Source organism: Dipodomys ordii, unplaced genomic scaffold (genome assembly GCF_000151885.1).
Source record: "Dipodomys ordii isolate 6190 unplaced genomic scaffold, Dord_2.0 Scaffold64, whole genome shotgun sequence".
NCBI classification, from domain to species: domain Eukaryota; kingdom Metazoa; phylum Chordata; class Mammalia; order Rodentia; family Heteromyidae; genus Dipodomys; species Dipodomys ordii.
In genome coordinates, this window is record NW_012267280.1 from 6,331,248 (window position 1) to 6,351,456 (window position 20,209).

The window sequence follows — 20,209 nt, forward strand, 5'->3', positions numbered from 1 at the left end:
TACAGATGCACGTCGTAGGCACTCAGTAATTGATGCTGTCCATCTGGGAAGTATGGAATGGTATGCAGGACAACTGCACAAGAAAGAGCCGCACAAGACCAAACTCCAACACCACAAACGAAATTCCAGAAAATGACTAGGCGACCCCAGGAAAGCAGGAAAAAGGAAACAAAAAAAGCAGAAACACCACAAACAGAAAATATAAAACCAGGAGACCATCTTAAGTCCTCATGGACCTGTAAGTGCTCTGACTGTGAGCCACGGAATCCACTAGAGCTCTGACTGAGCCACGGAACCCACCACTTCTCTGACTGAGAGCCACGGAATCCACCTGTAATACCTGGCCATGAGCCACAGAATCCACTTGTGCTCTGATCGTGGGCCATGGAATCCACCAGCACTCTGACTGTGAGCCATGGAATCCACCAGTGCTCTGACCATGAGCCACAGAATCCACTAGCATTCTGACTGTGAGCCATGAAACCCACCAGCGCTCTGTGAGCCTCAGAATCCACCAGTGATCGGACTGTGAGCCTCAGAATCCACCAGTGATCGGACTATGAGCCATGGAATCCACCCAGTGCTCTGACTGTGAGCCATGGAATCCACCCAGTGCTCTGACTGTGAGCCATGGAATCCACCCAGTGAAGGACAGCATTGCAGAGAGGACTGGAGAGCAGCATGGCCAGCTGAGTGCACCTCGTTCAAGCAATAGTGTCCGCAGGTGGAAGGCAATGGATGAGAACATAGCCACTGGCAGGAGAGCAGGAGGGGCTGGGTGAACAATGAGGAAGACTCTGTAACACTGGGGGTCACAGAGACAAGCAGGGACACCATGTGACGGGGATCCTATGTGTGTGTGCCCAACAGAGCTTGGAAGCATGCACCCTGAGCCAGGCGAAGCGGGGAGAGAGAGACCAGCACACCTGCACTTTGACTTAGGGTCTCTGTGATGTAGACCAATTACAGCCAAGATTCAGAGCTCAGTACCAGAACCTAGCCCAGTGTGACGGTGTTTTCAGAGGGCGTCATACACAGCAGAGCACCCTCCACCCCAGACCTGGGGAAATGTTCCCAGTCAGAATGCATCCTGAGGTATGAGATGAACCCCTAGTTCAGAAATGAAACATGAGAACTGTATTTGTTCTCTGGTCACAATGACTCCAGCCTGAAGTCAGGAATAGAAAGGTAACAAGAAAAATCTGTGGACACTTGGAAACCACACACATTACCCATCAAGAGGAAGTTCAGGGAAAATGAATTAAATGAAAATACAAGTATCAAAATTTTGATGATGCAGCTAAAGGAGTGGCATGAGGAAAATTCATAGCATTCCATATATATGTGTGTGTGTGTGTATGCATGTGTATATATATATACATATTTATATTATTAGGAAAAAAGAATTTTCTCTAGTAAATAATGTAAGCTCTGCCTCAAGAACCCAGGAAAACACTAAAACAAATCCAGAACAATAGAGATAAAACCAGAAGGCAATCAAATTGAAAACAGACAGTGATGAGACAATCAACAAAGCAGAGTTGTTTCTCTGAAAAGAGGAGCAGTGATGGACCTCCAACCACAGAAGAGGAAGAGGGAAGTGGCGAATCACCAGTGTCCACAGTGGGACCAGGACTATGACTGCAGAGCATGCGGGGGAGAGAAAGGCGAAAGCCAGATCAGAAGGGAGTCTGGACACAGGACTCCCACGGCTTAGACAGAGGGGACCGGCTCTTCAAGTCACACTGCCACTTCTTGCTCTGTGTGAAACAGGTAATTTCAGCAGCCCTAGAACTGATGGAGATGCTGGATTTGTACTTTAAAAAGCCCCCCAGGACCAGGTGGATTTCTTGGAGTAGCCTACCAAGCGTTTGAAGAGGAAGCAGAACCACAGCATGCAACTTCCAGAAGGCGGGCACAGGGAACATCACTCATTTACTTTATGAAGCTAACATCACCAAAACCAGAAAAGGAAAGAAAACTACAGGCCAGCGTCCCTCCCTGAACACAGATGCAAAGACTGCTAACAAACCATTATCAAGTAGAATCGAGCAAGTTATTAAAATAACTAAACACCATGACCGAGTTATTTCAGAGACACACAGCTGGTCCAGACTATGAGCACCAATCTGTATCACCTGCCACATCAGCACATCCAAACGGAAAAACCACAGTTATACCAATCAATGCAGAAAAGGCATTTGCTGGAAATAAACAGCCTCTTAGGCTTTTAAAATCTCCCAGAGAAACAGGACTGGAGAAAAACTGAGGTTGATTAAAAAATAATACCTACCAAAACCCTTCAGCAGGGCTGGAGGGGTGGCTCAATAGTAGAGTGCCTGCCCAGCAAATAGGAGGCCCTGAATTCAAATGCCAGTACTGCCAAACAAACAAACAAATCCTTGTCGCACCCCTGCTGCCTGGTGGCCAGAGGCCTAAGCTCTCCCCTGAGAGGGGAGAACCGAGGACGCCCACCTGCCAGCACCTTGTTCAAATGGTGCAGCTGTCACCAGGGTAATAAGGGAGAAGAGAAATAAATGGGACACCTATGGCAGAAGGGGAGAAGTCAGCCCTTTTGTGCAAGGCTTGATCATCAGTGTGTAAAACCCCAACAGAATACTAGGATAAACGTGTTCAGTAAGGTTACACAAGGCAGCATGAATATACAGGCATTAACTTATTTCTACATTTAGCAATGGATACATGGACACTAAAGTTACAAATACACCGCTTCAATTTCTTTTTTAAAAATAGGATACTTAGCTGGGCATCAGTGGCTCACATCTACAATCCTAGCTATTCAGGAGGCTGAGATCTGAGGATCCAGATTTGAAGCCAGCCCAGGCAGAAAAGTCTGCAAGATTCATCTCTAAACAGCAAAAAGCTAGAAATGGAGTGGCTCAAATGGTAAAGGGCCAGCCTTGTACAAAACAAAGCCAGGTCAGAGTGTGAGATCCTGAGTTCAAGTCCAAGGCCCGGCACATACACAAAAAAAATGGGATAAAGTAAATCAAACGTGACCTGTTGTAATCATCCACTGGAAACTACACAACACTGATTAAATAAATGTGTGGTGATCTATACAGGTGCTGGTCACGCCACGTGAACTGACAAACGTGTGTAGACCTGCACGGTGCTGGTCATGCCACGAGAACCGGCAAATGTGTGATTCTATCTGCTCAGTGACCATCCACACGGACACATGAACAAAATGTTCCCAGCAGCCCTGACCATGGTGTCCAGGGGACCCCGGAAAGACGCCAGTGTGGTTCAGTGGGCAGATGGTTGTGGGGGATCTGCTGTACCACAGTACCACCCTGTTGTAAGAAGGAGGGAAGCACAGCTACCCACTGCCACCAGTGACCAATGCTGAGAGCCAGTCCCCCAGCTCACACGCTGTGCCCCACACACAGTGTTCTCAAAATGGCAGGAGGTAGTGACAGACAGTGATCTCCAAGAGCTAAGCAGCTGGCTGCTAAGGGCACCCAGAGGTTCTGGTGGGGTGGACATCCCATCCACCACCGCGACGGCAGACATGGTATGGTGGCTGCTCTGTGGTTAGTGACCACCGGGGACCGGGGAACCTGGGGTCAGTCCTTACTCGTGTGCGGGCATCTGTGCTTGTCTGCGAGTTTCACCAAAGGGTGACCTGCTCCCAGCAGCCTTCCTTGGTCCCTGGCCACCCCCATGCTGGCATTTTGATGTGTGCCACACATAGATAGCATGGTGCACGGCCCCACGTCCTCCACCCCTGCACTCCCCACTCACCTCCCGGAAACCCTGTTCAAAATGCCGCAGCTGCAGGCACTGCTCCAGCTTCTGCTGATGCTTGGCCCAGAACTCGTCGAAGGCAGCCTCAGTGTCATTCAGCTGTGCCAGGAGCCTGGGAGAGTCAGTAGTGAGTAGACAGCACCTGGGTGGGTCAGGCCCCCATGGACAGCGCCTGCCAGCACCTGGGTGTGGCAGGGCCCCTGGACAGCATCTCCCAGCACCTGGGTGGGGCAGGGCTCAGCTCCACCAGCCCCCTAAGGACTCCATGCTTGGGGTGTGCAGGTGGGACCCATGGACCCTGGGATATGAAGGACAGGCACTTCTGACAAAACCCAGCCCTGTCCTCCTTTCCTGTCATGGGTGGAGCAGCCTCCATTCCTTCTTGAAGGTCGGCCAGGGCAAGCCCAGGTTCCTGTTCACAGCCCTGGGTCAGGGCAGAGCTGCGGCTGCCACGGGGAGGCCTGGATTCATGCTGGCCAGTACCGCCTCACCCCTGCTGCTCTGTTTACCCAGTGCCAGCATGGCTCCCAGACACCCCCACCCCCGGCACCCCACAGGCTGGGCTTGGGCAGGCTCCGTGTGGCAGATGAGGAAGACTTGGGGCCCTGGCCAGGTCCCCACCACGGAGCAGGCAAACCTTCTCCTCGTGGGCCAGGATGGGCACCACTTAACCACACGCCCATTCTGTGCCCCTGGCACGCATGCCCCGCCCCCATGGTCCGGGGACACACGCCTGTGTGTGTGGCCAGGCAGGAGAAGTCCACCAAACAGCCAGGCAAGCAGGCCTGGCCAGCCACCGAGCCACTGGGCAAGGCTCTGCGTAGGCGCCATGAGCCTGCCCCCTCGTGTGGGAACATGGACAGTGCCCACCTGTCCTGGAGGGTAGGACGCCCCCAAGTCCCGGGCACCTGCTGACCCTAAGTGTGCAGTGCTTTGTCCTATGCTCTGTTGAGAGGGTGGAGACTCAAGAGAGACTGGTACCAGCTCCACCTGTACAACCACAGTCCAACCTACACCTCCAAACCAGGCTGGAGCCACAGGCTCCTGATTGCTTTCCTGCTCACTCAGCCTGCAGGAGCTCCACGGCCTGCAGTGCCTTTCCATCCCCACCCGGCCGGACATCTCAGCCTGGAGGCTGTGCGCCGGGGACCCCGCTCTGCACTCAGAGGAGCCACCATGGTGCCCCTGCTGCACTGGCTGCCACTCCCTTGCCTGAGAGCCTCTGGGGTGCATGGGCAGCAGGACCGGGCCTCACCTCTGCACTGTGGCCTGGCTATCCAGCTGGTCCTGGTTCACGCTGAGCACCGTGCTCCCGGCCAGCGGCTCCCTGAGGCTCGCCAGGATGTTATTCCCCTCCTTCAGCGCCAGCTGCAGGTCCTCCTGCGGAGACAACGCAGCCTTGTACCTCAGCCCGTGGCGGGTGGCCCGCAGCGGCTCCCAGTCCAGGCTCCCAGTGGTCTGGCGTGCCCGGATGCATTGTGCGTGATGGGTGCAAAACCATCTCTCCATCATGAGCCTGCTTGCACTTAGACGTGGTGAGGAGAGCAGCTGTCAGGTGCTCGCTCCTGGTGGTGGGGCAGATCTAGGGTTACCATCGCCTGGGGCGAAGGATTAGGTAAAAAGGAAACCAGAAACCAGCTCTTCTCCTGCCCACCTGCAGCCAGCCTTGCCTCACGGGGGTGGGGGTGGGGCAACTGGCAGAGGCTGGGCACGGTCCTCAGAGGCCTGGCCAGTGCCAGCCATCTGGACACCCCCCTCTTCAAAGCCAGCCACATTGCTGACCAGCAATGCGAGCAACTCGGCCTGTATCCGGGAAAGTGAGCATGAGAGGATTAAACAGGAAGTTCAGCCTCGCCTGTCATGATGACTAGTGAGAGAACCTGGCCCCGAAATGACAGCCGCCTACACCATAGCTGCCAGGGCGCCACCCGGTCTCAGGGCGAGCCACGCCGCGCAGCCCTGGCTCAATGCAGGCACCGAGGTCTCAGAGCCGCTCTGCACCGGGGCCGTACTAGCCACCCGCAGATGTGCACTGTGTTTTATGGGGTTCAGAGCTGGCTCTCACGGTGTGAGAAGGCAGATCTGAAATGCCCACGTCCCCAGGCTGGTCCAACACTGTGCTCAGTTGCCGCTCCCTCCCGCCCCACCCTACCCCCGTCTGGCACCGGCAGGCGGGGGCCAGCTGTACCCCCAGGAACCGGCACTTACCTTCGCTTTGCCCTTCTTCTCCGTGTGGGCACGCAGCACCGCCCCGGTCGACTGCACATCATTGGGCAGCTCGGTCTCGGCCAGCTCGGTCCCGAAGGTCTGCAGCATCTGCGCCGTCCGCTTCACCATGAGGGCGAAGCTTTCGATGGCCTTGGGAGGAGCAGAGCAGGGTCAGAGCCTGCTCACCCCGCCGCCGCTGCCACCACCCTGAAAGCCTCCACCACCGCGACAGTCCTCAGAAAGGGGAGCCGCCAAGCAAGGCAGCACATACGCATGCAGGGAGCACCAGCAGGGCAGCACACACACGTGTGCAAGGAAATGCCTTCTTATGACCGTGGACTCACACCTCGTCAGGAATGTACCATCAGATTTACAAATCTCCCCAGCATGGGAGTCATTCTGTCTGTCTGTCTGTCTGCCTGTGTCCCTCCTTGTTAAGGAAGTGCCGGCTTGAACAACACAGTTTTGTCTCCAAGGACAAGACAAAGCCACGCCCAAACTTATGACTATTTCTTCCGGCTATTTCTTTACACTGACTAAGGTCTATTGAGACCATCGCCTCATCGTGGGGAGGAAACTCCAGCGAATCGAGCAAGCTTTCCGAGCAGGCAATGGCCTGCTGGGCTAACCATGCCCCAGCCAGGGCACAGCACAGAGACCCAGGCACTCACCGTGCGGTGGCACAGCCACCTGGAGTGGCAGTAGGACAGGGTCCCCCCGAGGTCCTCGGTCAGCTGGGACTTATCGATGTAGCCATGCAGCTCTGGTACTGAGCTTAGCATTATGACCTGAGGGGACAGGACCGGCATCAGCACAACCGGGGAGTGGGAAGGCTGTGTCCTGAAGGACTGGACACCAAGGGACGGTGGATGGCATGGCTGGTGACACCACCGTGGCTCTGGCCCTCCGGGCTGGCTGACCCCAGGACTGGATCTCTCGTTGGTACACTGGGCACACATGGTAGCACAGGCCTCATGAGGCATAGCTGAGGGCCGATGCTGGCCCGAGGGCACACAGGGAAGCCAGGGCAGAGAGCCTGGCCAGCAGGGATGCCCCAGTGGGTACATGCACCCCTCTCAGGAGGGGAGCTCTGATGCAAAATGCACGGCGTGGCCTGGGCAGAAGACAGCGCTGTCACAGCCCTTGCAGGGAATGGTGCATCCTCCTCACAGGAAGTCACTCTTAGCAGCCACAAAGCCAGGCCCCTGTGTTTGTTGCAACCAGTACTTCCTGAAAGGTGTACTCGGGACCCGTCCGGGCAGGGCCACGCCAGCTCCTCCCACACTGCACCTTCTCCGCTCTGCATTTCTCCTGCCCTTTGTGAAGCCAGGATGCCACTGAGCTTTAGGGGAAGAATGGACGGCTTTGAAAGCTATCAGGTCCTGAGGGCCCGAGGCCAGGCCCGTGCTACTTGATAGCAGCCATGTATTATTGAGCACTGTGTTAGAGCAGGGATTCCCACAAGGACAACTCTGCCTGGGAGACGTCTGCCGGCGCCTGGAGACAAGCTGGCTGTGGCTCCGGGGAAGGCTCCCGTGGCTTTCCCATGTGGGTGGCCACACAGCAAGGAATCACTCAGCAGTGCCTGTAAGCAGGCTGATGCCGAGAGCCAGAGTGGAGTATGCTGTCCGCTCTAACAAATGTTAGATTACCAGGCAAAGGTGGCTCATGCCTGTCATCGTAGCTACTCAGGAGGCTGAGATCTGAGGATGATGATTTGAAGCCAGCCTGGGCAGGAAAGTCCATCTCCAATTAACCAGCAGAAAGCCAGAAGTAGAGTGGTGGCTCAAATGCTTTGAGCAATAGAAGCTCGGGGACAGTGACCTAGCCCTGAATTCAAGCCCCAGGACTGACACAAGCACAAACACAAAAGCCAGATTCTCACTGCAACTTGAAACAGTCATAGGGATGATTCCACTCCTTGTTCATCAAATAAAATATAATATGTGCTAAGCACCAGTGGCTCACACCTATAATCCTAGCTACTCAGGAGGCTGAGATCTGAGGATGGCAGTTGAAAGCCAGCCCAAGCTGGAAAGTCCTTGAGACTCTAATCTCCAATTAACCACTCAGAAAACCAGAAGTGGTGCTGTGGCTCAAGTGGTAGGGCACTTGCCTCAAGCTAAAGAGCTGAGGGACAGCCCCCAGGCCCAGAGTTCAAGCCCCATGACTGACAATAATAATTATTATTATTATTATTATTATAAGGGGTTGGGAAGGTGGCTCAGTGGTAGAGCGCTTGCCTTGCATGTATGAGGCCCTGGGTTCGATTCCTCAGCACCACATAAGCAAAAAGAGAAAAGCCAGAAGTGGTGCTATGGCTCAACTGGTAGAGCGCTAGCCTTGAGCTGAAGAGCTGAGGGACAGCACCCAGGCCCAGAGTTCAGGCCCCACAACCGAACCCCCCCAAAAAAAACAAATAATAAATTTGCAAGCTTCCAGAGGTTTGGGCTGAGCAATCCAGGCAAGTGGTCACTTCCCTTGGCGCCCGTGCCTCAGTGTTGGCTGCCAGGGCTATGCACATGCCCCCTGGCTGTTCTCCCCAGCACCAAGGCTGCACACAGCATCTGAGAAAGACACTGACACTGTCTAACAGCATGTTCCTCTGTAATTCTAGAATGACCTGATGTGGTCTGAGGGAACATGTCCTCACTGAGCTGCTCAGAGAGGGCCTCTGTTTGTCTGGGCAGGGGACGGCAGCGTGGGAGGGGGTGGCAGCAGCTTTGTGAAGGTCAAAGGCTGTGGCCAGATTCTGAGAGCAGTCACAGCCTGGAGGGTGGCGGTTACTTCCAGAAGGTTTGATTTCCAGAAGCCATCTGGGTAGCACGGGTGGTAATTCCATGGGGCCGGGTGTGGTCCCTGTTCCCCTCCTTTTCATGAGGAGGAAATGAACTCATGGTAGCTTGCCCTGAGTCCAGGAGAGCTGTCACACAGGCTAAAGGCCAGGCTGTGCAGTCTCTGGATTGCGTAGGCTTCCAAGACTTTAAAAAGCCTCCGATTTTAAAGCACACAGAGCTAAGCTACACAGGCAGGGACGGGCTGCCCTGTGCTGGCTGAAGTCACAGGGAGGAGTTAGGGCTCTCTGGGCTGTTCCAGGCCCCAGTCCATCCATGACCAGGGGTGGCCGGGGGCTCCCTCCATGGCCTGGGGCTGCCCACGCCCTCCTCCCACACCTTCCTTTTTTTGTGGGGCTCTGGCAAGGCCGAGGCTTGGAGCAAAAATGCCCTGTGACTCTAGAGCGGCCCCACAGGGCCCAGCCCTGGGCCACCACGCAGCCTGGGGTGAGGCGGGGTGGGGAGGTGGGGCACGGAGCCGTGAGGAGGCTCATCCTCCCACGAGGCCTGGGGGTTTGCTCTGTGGCGGAGGCACGGGGATTACTTAGAGAATTCTGATAGTCACAGTGGGCCAAAAATGCAGTGAGGTTCAGTCCCGCCACTGGCGCGGTAGGAGGCACACTCACCGGAACCTTCATCTTAAAGTCATCTCTATTGAACTTGAAGGCGATGTCTGACAGAGTCCTCTGGAAAAATCCCGTGGGCCGGAGAACCAGGACCAGCTGCAGGTTTGCTGGGAACGCTGCCTGTGAGAAAGAAGAGCCCGTGGCACACACATCCCAGCCTGAAGACGCAGAGCTGCCCCGCCGCACTGCTGCGCTGCTGCCCCGCTGCTTTGTAAAAAGCTGTCATGGGTTGGAAGACAACCCTCATTTGGAGGGGTGTCTTCTCTTGGGTCAGTAAACCAAGCACATGAGGTCATGGGGCGGACCCTGGCCCTGACCCAGGGCGGGCTGTACCAGAAGGAAGCCTGGATGCACACATGCACTTAAAAGCACGTGTATGAATCCACGGACACACAGGGGGCTGTTTCCACAAGCAGAGCAATACCCCAGGTTCTTGGCCATCAGCCTCCGAAGCCCAGCCTCGGCCCTCTGCCCCCAAGAACTCGCAGGAGAACGGATGTTTTGCCGCCATGTCTGGGGTACTCTGACACTAACAGACTTGTGAAACAACCACAAAAAAGCTAAACAGCCATCTCTGTAGTGTCTGAAACAGAAAAGCAAGCCAAGCCGCCCGCAGCGCCACCCTTGGCCCTTGAGTAGCCACACGCGCGTTTGGTCACTGCTCGACCTACTTAGAAGGGGTGTGACCCTAGTTACCTGACTCCTATGTGCCTCAGTTTCTCCATCTTCAAAATGGAGACCAAGCTGAACCTGTGTTCCCCCTGTCTGGAAAAGAAGGAGTGTCTCCAGGCATGCTTGGTGTCTAGTGTGGACCTGGGACAGCCCCACAGGGTGGTACTCATGGGGCTGCTCCAAAGCCCAGCCACACTCAGCTGGTGGGGTCCAGGGAGACCCAGACCCAGAGACAGACCTGAGTCTGACTTCTGTATCATCAGGTGAAAAGCTCCTAAATAGGAGAGGCAGGACAGTGGCCGAGCCCTGACGCCGGATCAGATGTGACAGCTAAGGGCCAAGCAGGCATGTGACTGGTAGCCGGCTGCTCTCAGGGCAGTGGATACTAACCTGCAGCTGACCTGAATCCTAGGCAGAGGACACAGCCCTGCAGCTGACCTGTGGCTGACCTGCTCTCAGGGCAGTGGACCTGCAGTTGACTGCCAGGAAGACAGCTGACCCATCTGCAACTCAAGCCAACTCAAGGGCAGTAGACAGCGGCCTGGCCTGGATGGATGACCTCCCACCAGGGCAGTGGACACTGGCTTTGCTCTAGAAGGGGACAGTGCTGCATCAGTGCTCATAAAACCCTCAACATGGCATGGGCAGTGGTGCTGGGTGGGGCTTTTCCTGGTTAGGGAAGGAGAGAGCTGGGAGCTATCCTGGCCCCTCTAGGCAGGCTGCATCCTCCAGCTCATCTGCTCCATCCACAGACCCAGAGGCTGCGCTGAAGTGACCCAGGGACCCCTAGACCCCAGAGAGAGACCCAGCCCACACTCATGCCTATCTCCACCTGCAGGGATACCCACGTCTATGACCAGGATGCCCTGGGGGAGAACAGGAGGAAGTGCCACCAGTGACCACACCTGTGCTGGTAGCTAGTGCACCTAGTGCCCAGTGCCCACGATGCCTGGTGCCCATGATGCCCAGCACACACAATGCCCGATGCACACGATGCTAGTGTACCCACTGTCCAGTGTACCACTGTCTAGTGTACCCTGTCTAGTGTACCCGCTGTCCAGTGTACTGCTGTCCGGTGTGCCCTGTCTGGTTTACCCTCTGTCCGGTGTACTGCTGTCCAGTGTAACACTGTCCAGTGAACCGCTGTCTAGTGTACCCTCTGTCCAGTGTACCCTCTGTCCAGTGTACCCTCTGTCCAGTGCACCTCTGTCCAGTGCACCTCTGTCCAGTGTACCTCTGTCCAGTGCACCTCTGTCCAGTGTACCCTCTGTCCGATGTACCGCTGTCTGGTGTACCCTCTGTCCAGTGTACCGCTGTCCAGTGTACCCTCTGTCTGGTGTACTGCTGTCCAGTGTACCCTCTATCCAGTGTACCGCTGTCCAGTGTACCCTCTGTCCAGTGTACCATTGTCCAGTGTACCACTGCCCAGTGTACCCTCTGTCCAGTGTACCATTGTCCAGTGTACCACTGCCCAGTGTACCCTCTGTCCAGTGTACTGCTGTCTGGTATGCCCTCTGTCTGGTGTACTACTGTCCAGTTTATCCTCTGTCCAGTTTACCACTGTCCAGTGTACCTTCTGTCCAGTGTATCATTGTCCAGTGTACCACTGCCCAGTGTACCCTCTGTCCAGTGTACTGCTGTCTGGTATACCCTCTGTCTGGTATACTGCTGTCCAGTTTATCCTCTATCCAGTGTACCGCTGTCCAGTGTACCCTCTGTCCAGTGTACCATTGTTTAGTGTACCACTGTCCTGTGTACCCTCTACCCAGTGTACTGCTGTACAGTAAACCCTCTGTCTGGTGTACTGCTGTCCAGTTTATTCTCTGTCCAGTGTACAGCTGTCCGGTGTACCAACTGTCCACTGTACCCACTGTCCAGTGTGCCCATTGTCCGGTGTATTATTTTCCAGTGTACCACTGTCCAGCGTACCTGCTGTCTGTTGTACCCACTGTCCAGTGTACCACTGTCAGGTGTACCCACCATCCAGTGTACCGCTGTCCAGTGTACTGTTGTCCAGTATACACACTGTCCAGTGTACCCTCTGTCCAGTGTACCCTCTGTCCAGCATACCCTCTGTCCAGTGTACCCTCTGTCCAGTGTACCGCTGTCCAATGTACCCGCTGTCCAGTGTACCCTCTGTCCAGTGTACCACTGTCGAGTGTACCACTGTGCAGTGTACCCGCTGACTCGCAGGTGGCTCCTTGGTCAGGAGAACACAATCTTGCTGAGTCAGAGGCTGAGGACACTTCCACATTGGCCTCTGTGACCCTACTGAAGGAAACTGCCCTTCCGGCAGCCTTCCGGGAAGCTGCAGCCCACCCGGCTCTCCTCAGCTCCGACTGAGCTGGCCAAAATTTAAAACCCTCCTCAAGCCCCAGTCACTTTTCTTAAGGTTCAAAGCCACACCCACGGGCCTGTCATCTAACTAATACTTTAATGTTGTCTATTTAATATTAAATACAGCAGCCAGGACCTGACCAGTCACTTTTGTCTGAAAGTAGCCAACGGCGAACAAAATTTCATTTGAAAGCTGAGTCTCAGGGTGAAGACAGAGACCACCTCTGGGTCTGAATGGGAGACACTGGCCGGCAGTGCCTACGTTGGGTGGGCCTGTCGCAGCTCTCCTGTTGCAGCAAGGAGTCTGAGAAGCATTGTCAGTGGGCCGGCACGGCCACAAGGACACAGGACGAAGCCCCAGGAAGACCCCCAAGGTGTATTTCGCACCCTATGGCCCGGGTGAAGTGGCCATCGCTCTCTCCATTGGAACCACGGGGCAGAAGAACGTGGGGAGCAGGCCTGTGGGGCGCACGAGTGTGGCCCTGACACACTGAAAATGAGGAGAGGCGACCTCTAGAGGAGAGTCTGGGGATTGGGCCCGGTCCCAGGCTCCCTGAAGGTCAGCTCCCTGCCCTTCTGAGGGTCCCCTCTTCAGGGAGGGCTGTGGTACCACCACCCTGTCCCAGTGGCCTGTGCTCAACAGGACAACTTGGGGTCCTTCACTGGCTACCCTCTCTGGCTGGTGCCTATGCCTTGTGCTCCGGGAAAAACCCATTCCCTCTGCCAGGAGCCTGCCCTTTCTGCCCGGCTTCCAGTTTGCTGAGAAGCCTTCCAGAGTTGGCTCCCATGCCACAGCTACCAGCTGCTCCGCCCCTGCTGCCATCTCAGCCTTGGAGCACTGTACCCGGTCCTCAGGCAGGAGACCAGCCGTGGCGTTCACCACAGTGGTGCTCTGCTCACCATGCTCTGCTCTGCTCCAGCCTGTGTCTCTCTGCACATGAACTGCACTGGCCTGAGAGTAAAGTGGAGTCCGGCCCCAGCCCACAAGACAGTACTTTACATTCGATTTCCTGGAGCTGAAGATTCTAGAGCACAGATGGAATTGGGTGTAGGCTTCTCCATTCAAAATGTGAATGTGAACACAGACGGTAGAACGGGAGAGGTCACAACGCACATACCATGGAGCAGGAGCAGCGGACAACAGGCACTCCGGTGTCCCATGGGGACAGCCCTGCAGGGGCATGTGAGCTCCAAGCCCGCTCCTGGAGGAGGGAGGCACCTCGTTCTCTGCTCTGGGCCTTGTCACCTCCACCTGTGCCCTTGGTTCAGACCAGGCACACACCTCATCCTCCGCCCACAGTCAGACCAGGAACGGGCTCCATTCCTGGCGGCCCACAGGGCTGACTTGGGGAACACTGGGTCTCGGCTCCGCCCATGTTTTACTTTTCTATTCCAAGCCAAGCTGAAGACATCCGTAGAGAAAAGAGCACGAGGCGGGATGTGTGCGGCTAAGAATAGTGGGAATCTTAAGAATGACGTCAGTGCAGCTCACTGAAGACCTGTGTGTCAGGAGGCCAGGGGACCCCCAGACCCTCCCTGGAGACCAGAGGACCCCTACACCTCCCTGGGGACCCGAGAACCCCCAGGCCCTCCCTGGGGTCCAGGGGACCCCCGCTTCTGTGGCTTCCAGGTCTGTGCCTTGGGACAGCCTTCCATGGAGGGCATCTATGTGGGAGTCCTTAGGGCCTGAGCGTGAAGCTGACAAGCCAGGGTGGCTATTCCTTTATACCCCACCGGGACCCTCGGGTGTGCACCAAGGAACGGCTGGCCCTCTGAGGGAAATGTGGCTGTCCAGTCCCCTGGAATCATACACAGATATTCTCTACATTGCATGTGAAAATTATCTGGGTTGAAACACTGATGTGTATGTGTGGTGTGTGTGTGGTGTGTGTGTGTGTACGTGCACTAGAAGAGACTGACTGGATGGACTGCAGGGCCAGGCATGTGGTCCTGTGGGTGGCGGCTATGTGGTGGCTAGACCTGCCTTTTTTTTTTTTTTTTTTTGGTTGGTCGTGGGGCTTGAACTCTGGGCCTGGGCGCTGTCCCTCAACTCTTCAGCTTAAGGCAAGTGCTCTACCACTTGAGCCACAGTACCACTTCCGGTTTTCTGGTGGTTTATTGGAGATAAGAGTCTTACGGTCTCTCCTGCCCCGGCTGGCTTTGAACCATGATCCTCAGATCTCAGCCTCCTGAGTAGCTAGGATTACAGGCGTGAACCACCAGCACCTGGCTAGACCTGCCTTTTTTGAGCCCGTCAAGTGCTGGGAGGCGTTTGGATGGATGAGGCCTGGGAGGGCTTGGTGGGGGTTGCGGATGGGGCACGCCCCACAGAACCACACAGAGGTGCCGGGCCAAGCCCTGCAGGTGGGCTGGGAGCGTCAGAGTGGACGTGCAGCCCTTCATTCTCCTTCAGGATGAGACCAGGAGCCTGCAGAGCAGGACCTGAGCCTCCGAGCGGCTGGGACCTGAGGATGGCTGGGGTGATGGGGAGGCCCCTGAGACGGGGCGTCTGGCGGGCAGAGAACAGTGATGCACCCGCCTCTGCTGTGGATAACGCAGCGCTGGGTCCTTGGCAGCTGCAAGGCCTCGGCTGGCAGGCAGGAGAGGGGGTGTGGAGAGCTCAGTTCACAAGAAGCGCACCATGTAGTTGTGGGTGGGAGGGGAGAGACTTCCGAAAATAAGATTTCTGCCAGCTCCTTCTCGCTCCTCTGAAATGATTACTGCAGGCTAAAAACAGCAGCCCCGGGGGCTTGCCCACCCTGCCGCAGCCCCAGGGCCCAGGGTGCACGGGGGGGGGGGCGGTCTCTAAGGAAGGCCTGGGCATCTGCTCGCAAATCTAAAGACAAAGTAGCCCGAACGAATGTGGAAAGGAAAGGGTCGCTTAGAAAGAGCTGTCCAGTAATTTCCATCTCCAGCCTGAAGACTAACACACAGCGTCTGCTCAGAACTTTTATGCTCCATTTAAGAGAGGACACAAATTAGAACAGACTCTTTGAGAGTACCCACATGAGAACACACCATGCACACACACACACACACACATGCACTCGCGTGCACACACACATGCACATATGCACACATGGCCAGCAGCTCAGAGCCCCTGTGGGTTCAGGGCTCGGCCCATTCTGAGCTGGACCCCAGCTGGCCACCTCCAGGCAGAAACAGCAGGACACAAACTGCAGGGCCTAGGGGAGAGGAGCCAGCACTCGCCACCGCCAGGACTGGGAGGCACTTACGGCTATGCGAAGGACCGACGCCTTCACGGAAGTCCATTTGTCCTGCCTTCGGTCTATGACCAGGATGAATCCGATCCCAGCATCTTGCAAGCTGAAACGAAGAGAAAGGCTGCCGTCAGCTCAGGAAGCCAGGCTTCCACGTTACAGCGCGATCCTGCAAGCCCACGCCATCCTGCACTGCAAATCAGAATGCACGCCAGGGAGGGGCCTCGGCGGACGGCAGCGTGGCCAGGGCCCTGGGCAGCCCCATCGCAAGGCTGCCACGACTCACTCTTGGCTAAAAGAGGGCAGGGATGGGCATGTTGCTCCTGCTCAGCCTGCCACCAGCCACATCAAGTCCCCGGTCAGGCAGGCCCATCATTCCAGTCACACGCGGGAGGGGGGGGAGGGGGGTAAGGGAGTGGGGTAGTATATTCCACGATTTCCCTTTCCTTCGTGGTCAGCTGACTAAGCCCTCCGAAACAATCCTAGGACCCACACATCACGCAAGTCCCAGCATCTGTGCTCTCCCTCCCTGTTCAGCTGCATCAAAAAATCTCTTCTGGTGGCATTGCTACAACTTGGGAAGAAAATCCCCAAGGCATCTTCAGGCTCCCGAGCCTCCGTGGGGAGTGGGACATGAGCGCTTCTTGGCAGCAGCAACGTTGGTGGCAGAGCCAGGCCAGCATCTCGCCGTTGTGTAACCTCCTCTCCCTCCGCTTCGCAGCTCAGCCCCAGCCTGAGTCACAGGGTGGGAGAGGGAAGTGTGCATCCCGCTGGGGAGTTTCACATCCAAGCCAATCATGTGGTGCCAGCAGCTGCCATCACCAGCCAATCACCACCGGAGGGAGGCGGACCGGCCAGCAGAAGCCCTGGCTCTAAACCTGAGAAAGTGCCCAAGCGAGCCGTTTCTGGGTTAAGGGGAAGTCAGGATTCTACGGACGTCATCATTTGTGCAGTCCGTGAGGCTGTGACTTTATAACGAGGATCCTCTGGTTTAACAGCAAGGGGCGCTCAGAGCACACTCAGCAATGACACGTTACACCATGCACCGGAGAATGGAGGATTTCACGTGTGGACGGTAAGTTGGCTCAAGAACAGCAAACATACTTCCAGGTAAATGCACACATAAATCTGAGCTTTTACTCCAAATAGCCTCCTGCCTCCAACTGCTCAGCAGGACTGCAGATCTGCTTTGTCCAGCTGAGCTGCTCCGAAGAGAGGTAGACACAGAAGAGCGCTGTCCCCTGCTCTGGGCTGCACTGCAGGAGCCCTGAGCTCAGAGCCTGAAGCCCTGAGGTGCACGGGCCCTTTCTCAGTGGCCCCATGAGGGACTTGACTACTTTTGTGAGCGACTCCCACCCTGCTGTCTTGACCTGGGTCACATGGTTCATGGCTCAGTGCAAGATGGACAAGGCCACCGGATCGCAGCATCTATGTGGACCGCAAACCCTGTAGAGGCAGAAACCTCCAAACGCACTCTGCAGCATCACCTGATCTCCAGATACACAGCCTGCAACTGCGACGTCCTGGAGCCTCTGGAGACTGCGGTCAGCAGGACCCTGGCCCCTCCCTCGTGCCCGCCGCCCCCTTCAGAACTCCCCACCATACGGCACTGAAGGAGGTGCACCGGGATGCCTTTGGGGGACTTGGTCAGGAAGCCAAACCCCGTCTCTCCCTATAGTGACAGAGGAGAGGCCCAGAAAGACTGGCTGGCATTATACATGCTTCAGACCAATGGGCCCAGTAGTAAATTTTCAGTACAAAATTTGTGCTCTAGCCAGGTGCTAGTGGCTCACACCTGTCATCCTAGCTACCCAAGAGGCTGAGATCTGAGGATTGTGGTTCAAAGCCAGCCCAAGCAGTAATGTCTGCGAGATTATTATCACCAATTAACCACCAGCAAACTGGAAGTGGCGCTGTGGCTCAAAGTGGTAGAATGCTAGCCTTGAACAAAAAAGCTCAGGGACAGCACCCAGGACCTGAGTTCATGCCCCAAGACCACTACCACCACCACTATCACCAAAAAACTTGTGATCTTGAGAAATGCCCTCAAAGGCCCCCGTGAGGTCTGCTAAAAGCCACCCCACCCCCATGAGGACAAGATGGACGGGCAGACACCCACTCCCTGTGGGACACAGGCCCTCAGAGGCTGCCCTGCAGGGACACAGCTGAGAACCGCCTCCGATTCCCGCTCTGGACACACTGGAATAACCACAGCACAGCTATGTTCTGCTCCACGGTGAACGCCCACCTATGCCGTCAAGGTTCCATGAGCCGCACAGCCTGGCTGTGATGATGGCGGGTCACAGCCTCACCCCCACTCTGTCTGCATCCCCCACAAAGCTCTTTTCTGCCCACAGGTGCAGACGCGAGGCCCCGGCTGATTAGCTGAAGGAACAATTTGAAACAAAACCACAGGTGAGGCTCTGGAGCAGGGCAGAGGCACAGGCAGGTTTAGTCTCTGAAGGGCAGTCTGACAAATCATGCCCTCTTGTGGTGAGCATGCAAAACCACAGGCCATAGGCAGGGTTGGCAGCCGGGCGTTATCTCTGATGCCAGGCCCCCAGCCTGCCAGGCATTGCTGCCTACTACACAGACGGGGCAGTGTGCAGGCACAGTGCACACAGGGCGTGGCTGAGTCCTGGGCAGGTCCCAAGGCTGTGGGGCCATCTTCCTGGGTGTTGTTTTCTCCTGGGCCTCTGGCTGGCTCTGGGGGGGAGGAGGGCTAGGAATCTCCACATGGGGTGACCATCAGGCAAGAGGCGGAGGGAGCAGGATGAAGGCTATTGGAGACCTCTGGGGCACACCAGGCTGGGGAGGGGGGTCTCCTCAGGTGGGAGGGGTGGGAGGAGCAGAACTTACTCATACTGAGCTCAGGGCAGACATCTCCCAGGCTCCCCTCTGCAGGTACTGCCCCAGCCACTCCCAGGACCTCCAATTTGGGGTGTCAGGTAGGGGTTTGAGTCCCAGAGTGTGTGTGCGTGTGCATGTGCATGCATGTGCTCAGGTATGTCTGTGAATGTGTGCATGTGTATGAGCATGTGTGTGTGCATTGTGTTCATGTATGTATGTGAGCGTGTGTGCTTATGCATGTGTATGAGTGAGCATGTATGCATGTGTTCATGCATGTATGTGTATGAACGTGTATGTGAGTGTGCATGTGGGTATCCATGCATGTGTGCATGCGTACATTTATATATGTGTATGATGTGAGCGTGCATATGCGCATGTTCATGTATGTATATGGGCATGCATGTGGGCATTCATGCATGTGTGTACATTTAAGCTTGTATGTGTATGAGTATGTATGTGAGCATGCATATGTGCATGCATGTGTGTGGAGGGTGCAGAGGTCTTCAGACACCACACAGGCATGAAATACCACCTCATCCCTCCTTGGGGACAAAGGGAGGAGGAAGAGAATTTCCCAGGAAGGAGATCAAATGAAACCCTCAGCCTCAGGGCAGGACTGGGCTCAGTTTCCCTCCTCTGTAACTTTAGAGGAGAGCAGGGAATTAAGAGACCTTGCTGCTTGAACTGGCCAGAGAGACACACACCCCGCCAGATACAGCCCTGGCTGTAGGCGGACGGGGAGTAGGTGGATGGGCAGGCAGTGGCTCAGCCGGCCTGGTTCCCTTGACCTCTATCCGACCACCTCCCCCACCCCCGTCTGGCCAAAGCCCCTCGGAGCAATTTGCTCCGTCCCCTCCTGAGGCTTGACAGGCTCCACCTGCCCAGGTTACAAGACCAGCTACTCATGAGCTTGGGTGAAGAAACCAACAGACAGGGGATGCCCCGCCTCCCCTGCCTCACCTAGAGGCCACAGCTGCAGAGGCCTGGAGCCAGGCCTGCTCTGTAGCTCTGAAGCCCCAGGTGAAGTCTGCTCTGCCTCACCCAGCAGCTCCTCCAAGGGTTTGCAGAACCTCACCCCAGGGCCTCCGCCCCAGTGACTGCTCTGCATCTGCAAGATCAAGCTCAAGCTCCAGACGCCCTCTGCTCCTCATCCAGTTCACACCTGGAGGAGGGGGGTGCCCAGCCCCCGTGGGATGACTGGGTAACATGGCAAGCTGGGTGCTGTAACAGGGCTGGGAGGAAAAGGTGCCTGAGCTGCAGCCTCTACATCCTAGGAAAACCTGAGCTGCGGCCCCTATCTCCTAGGAAAACCCGAGCTGCGGCCCCTGCCTCTTGGGAAACCCGAGCTACGGCCCCGACCTCTTGGGAAACTTCAGCTGCGGCCCCCACCTCTGAGGGAAACCCCAGCTGCGGCCCCTACCTCCTAGGGTGCCTGAGCCGCTGTCTGTTCCTCTGAGGGTATCCAAGCTGTGGCCTCTACTTCGAGGTACTTCCTCACAACTAAAGGCGATACGCCTTCGGCAGGGCCAGCACCCTGGACAGTCCCTGGTCTTGGCTTTGCATGAAGAATGTGGGGCTGTTGCTGTGGCATGTCACAAACCGCGATGGCCACAGGACAGCCCTGGTCATGTGTGGACAGAAGCAGGCCAGCTCTGGGAGGAATTTCAACTGCACCGTTCACCCTCGAGAT

The 20,209-nt window shown here is 56.1% G+C and overlaps 1 protein-coding gene across 1 annotated transcript in view; it reads right to left on the bottom strand.

The window, feature by feature from the left end:
- Positions 1-20,209, bottom strand: part of Mcf2l (MCF.2 cell line derived transforming sequence-like) — a 47,114-nt gene that overhangs the window by 22,300 nt on the left and 4,605 nt on the right. The window contains exons 3-8 of the mRNA XM_013022926.1: positions 15,685-15,775; positions 9,440-9,559; positions 6,651-6,767; positions 5,980-6,129; positions 5,027-5,151; positions 3,769-3,883 (exon numbers count right to left, since the gene is read on the bottom strand). Of these exons, the coding sequence (XP_012878380.1) occupies positions 3,769-3,883; positions 5,027-5,151; positions 5,980-6,129; positions 6,651-6,767; positions 9,440-9,559; positions 15,685-15,775 (718 nt within the window). The remainder of the gene's footprint in view (positions 1-3,768; positions 3,884-5,026; positions 5,152-5,979; positions 6,130-6,650; positions 6,768-9,439; positions 9,560-15,684; positions 15,776-20,209) is intronic.